A 2,365-nucleotide genomic window follows, 5' to 3' on the forward strand; every position below is an offset into this window, starting at 1 on the left:
GTCGGGGTGAGGGCCTTCCCCGCTCCTCACGACGTTGGTCGTGCCACAGCACATAACGGCAGCCGGCTGCCTTGGTGCCCGGCCTACCCCTCCTGGCTGCGGAGGCCGTGCAAAAACTGGGTTACAGGGAGAGGGATGCTCTACTAGGAGACAGCTAAGCGGCTTTCTTTTTTTTACATTATTTGGAAAAAGGCAGTTACACCAGTAGGAAATATGCCATGCACCGCACCTTTACTAGGAACTGCTGGTGCAGCCTCAGCAGGTGGAAGCTAAGCTGGAGCACAGGGGCTCCCCGGGACACTGGAACACCCCACTGCCATCGCTGTCTCTTGCACTCCGGCAGCTGTGGCGGCTGGCAGATTGCTGGTCGCTTTCCAAAAATAACCAGTAGCCAGTTGTGCAAAAATTGAAGAGTGCATGGCGTGTTTGTTTGTTGAAATGTTTAGTTTTAACCAGCCCGTACCTGGTCAACTGAATTTGTTTATGAAGGCCAACCCGATTCTTCTGTTTTACAGTTTTAAGCTCAGACAGCTAATTAACATGTGAAAAGTACATAGTGACCGTCCTGCTTCTGTAGGTTTAATTAGCCCGATTAAGATCTTTTGGGCGTTCTGACAGAGTAATCTTACACACCTGTTTGAATTGTTGGCTCAGACTATAATTAACATAGTTTCTTAGTCCTTTTGAACAGAAAAGATCTTTGCGAGTTGAATTGTCACGCTCCTTAGTCCCCGTAGTCATGCGGCATCTGGATTGTTAAGATGTGTCATGTTGCTGTTATTTTAGAAATACTGAGCAGCTATTCATCTTGGTCTTTATTTTGAACTATCACAAGAGGGCGCTCACCTAAAGCTAAAAGTGCACGATTATGCATGTGCTCCCTTTTTTTTTTGTCGTGTTTTTCCCACTCCAATGTTTCGACGTGGTGCTGAGATATATACTATAAACAGATGACAAAGCATGCTCTGTGGATTAGAAGGATAGAGACAAAAGTGTTAGCATGAGGAAAATGATCCCACTTATTTGCATGATTTCATTGTTAGTAATTTTAATCCAGGTGGCTAATTGAGAGTCTTAGCTACTCAGAATTAAAATTAATAGTTTGTTAATAACCATGATGATGATGTGTATTTTGTTTATTTATGAGCTGCCATAGTGTTTGAACTCTGCACTACTGAAGATTGAGGCAATGTAGAAACTTCGTTCGATCAAGACCTGTGAGCCAAGTTACAGAATTCTTGTTGCAGTAGATGAAAACTAAGTTAGCTGTATTTAGACATACACTAGCATGTGTAGATTAATCCCTAAACCAGAAAAAAGAACTAATGAGTTACTTCTTGTTTAGTTTATTAAAAAGAAAGAACTTTCAAACCTTTTAGAAACCCATGGATGAACTATTTGACAGAACATTATTGAAACAGCCACAACTCACTCATAACTAATGAAGCTAAAGGGAGATGTAGTCTTCCTTAATGTTTTGCTAGGCAAAATTTAGATTTAAAATCTCCCGGTTTAGTCTGATCTTTTTGTTTGCTTCACACAGGAATTAACATTGGTATAATTTTCTGTATGGAAAATGATATCTAATTGCTGTAGCCTCCATACACTTGTTTACTGGGCGTAAAATGGCTATTCATCTGGAGTCACAGTTGGCTGAATATGTTCACTTTTAATAGAAAGGAATGGAAACAGAAATGCAAGTGTGAACAGATTTTATCAAGCGTTACAGATATTAATAGTTACATAAGTAAATGACACTCACCTTAGTTCCAAAGTCCACTGGCTGGCAGGTAACCTGAGACAAAACAAACACAAGTCAAGCATTTCAGTAGGGCTTTATTTTGTCGGTAACCAAGCATAGTAAATTTCTTTCCCTGATGTGGGTAATGTACAGAATAAATCCTTATACCATGAGCAATTAGGAGAATAACAAGCAATAAATATGTGCAATTACTGTTTTGCTCCCACTGTGATGCAGAATCCCAGTTCTATAGAAGTTCTCCGTGCCTGTACTTTTCTCCCGTATTTCACCAAAATCTTTGAGTACAGCACTGAGGGAAAACCCCTCTGCTCTGGGGAGGCGTGGGGGAAGGCACGCACGGGGGGAAGCCTGAGGCAGCCACTCGGGACTATAGCTGTACTCTCCTCCTTCCAGTTAATTACGGGAGGGGGGGTGGGAATAATGAGAATATAGTCATGTTTGGTTTAGGCTCGCTTTTGGAAATTACCATCACGGTGTCTTTGAAAGTATGGGGAGGGAGAGCAGCTGGCTTAGTGGAACGCGGTGGCCCGCAGACAGGCCAGTTTCGGACCCAGAAATAAAGCGAGTTTGGGGTGCGTTTTTGTTAAATGATGAGCAGTGAAA

At 42.2% G+C, this 2,365-nt stretch overlaps 1 protein-coding gene across 1 annotated transcript in view; it reads right to left on the bottom strand.

The window, feature by feature from the left end:
• Positions 1–2,365, bottom strand: part of SEPSECS (Sep (O-phosphoserine) tRNA:Sec (selenocysteine) tRNA synthase) — a 28,139-nt gene that overhangs the window by 24,963 nt on the left and 811 nt on the right. The window contains exon 2 of the mRNA XM_009887671.1: positions 1,763–1,795. Coding sequence (XP_009885973.1) covers positions 1,763–1,795 — 33 coding nt within the window. The remainder of the gene's footprint in view (positions 1–1,762; positions 1,796–2,365) is intronic.

This window comes from Charadrius vociferus, unplaced genomic scaffold, assembly GCF_000708025.1.
Source record: "Charadrius vociferus isolate BGI_N301 unplaced genomic scaffold, ASM70802v2 scaffold306, whole genome shotgun sequence".
NCBI classification, from domain to species: Eukaryota; Metazoa; Chordata; class Aves; order Charadriiformes; family Charadriidae; genus Charadrius; species Charadrius vociferus.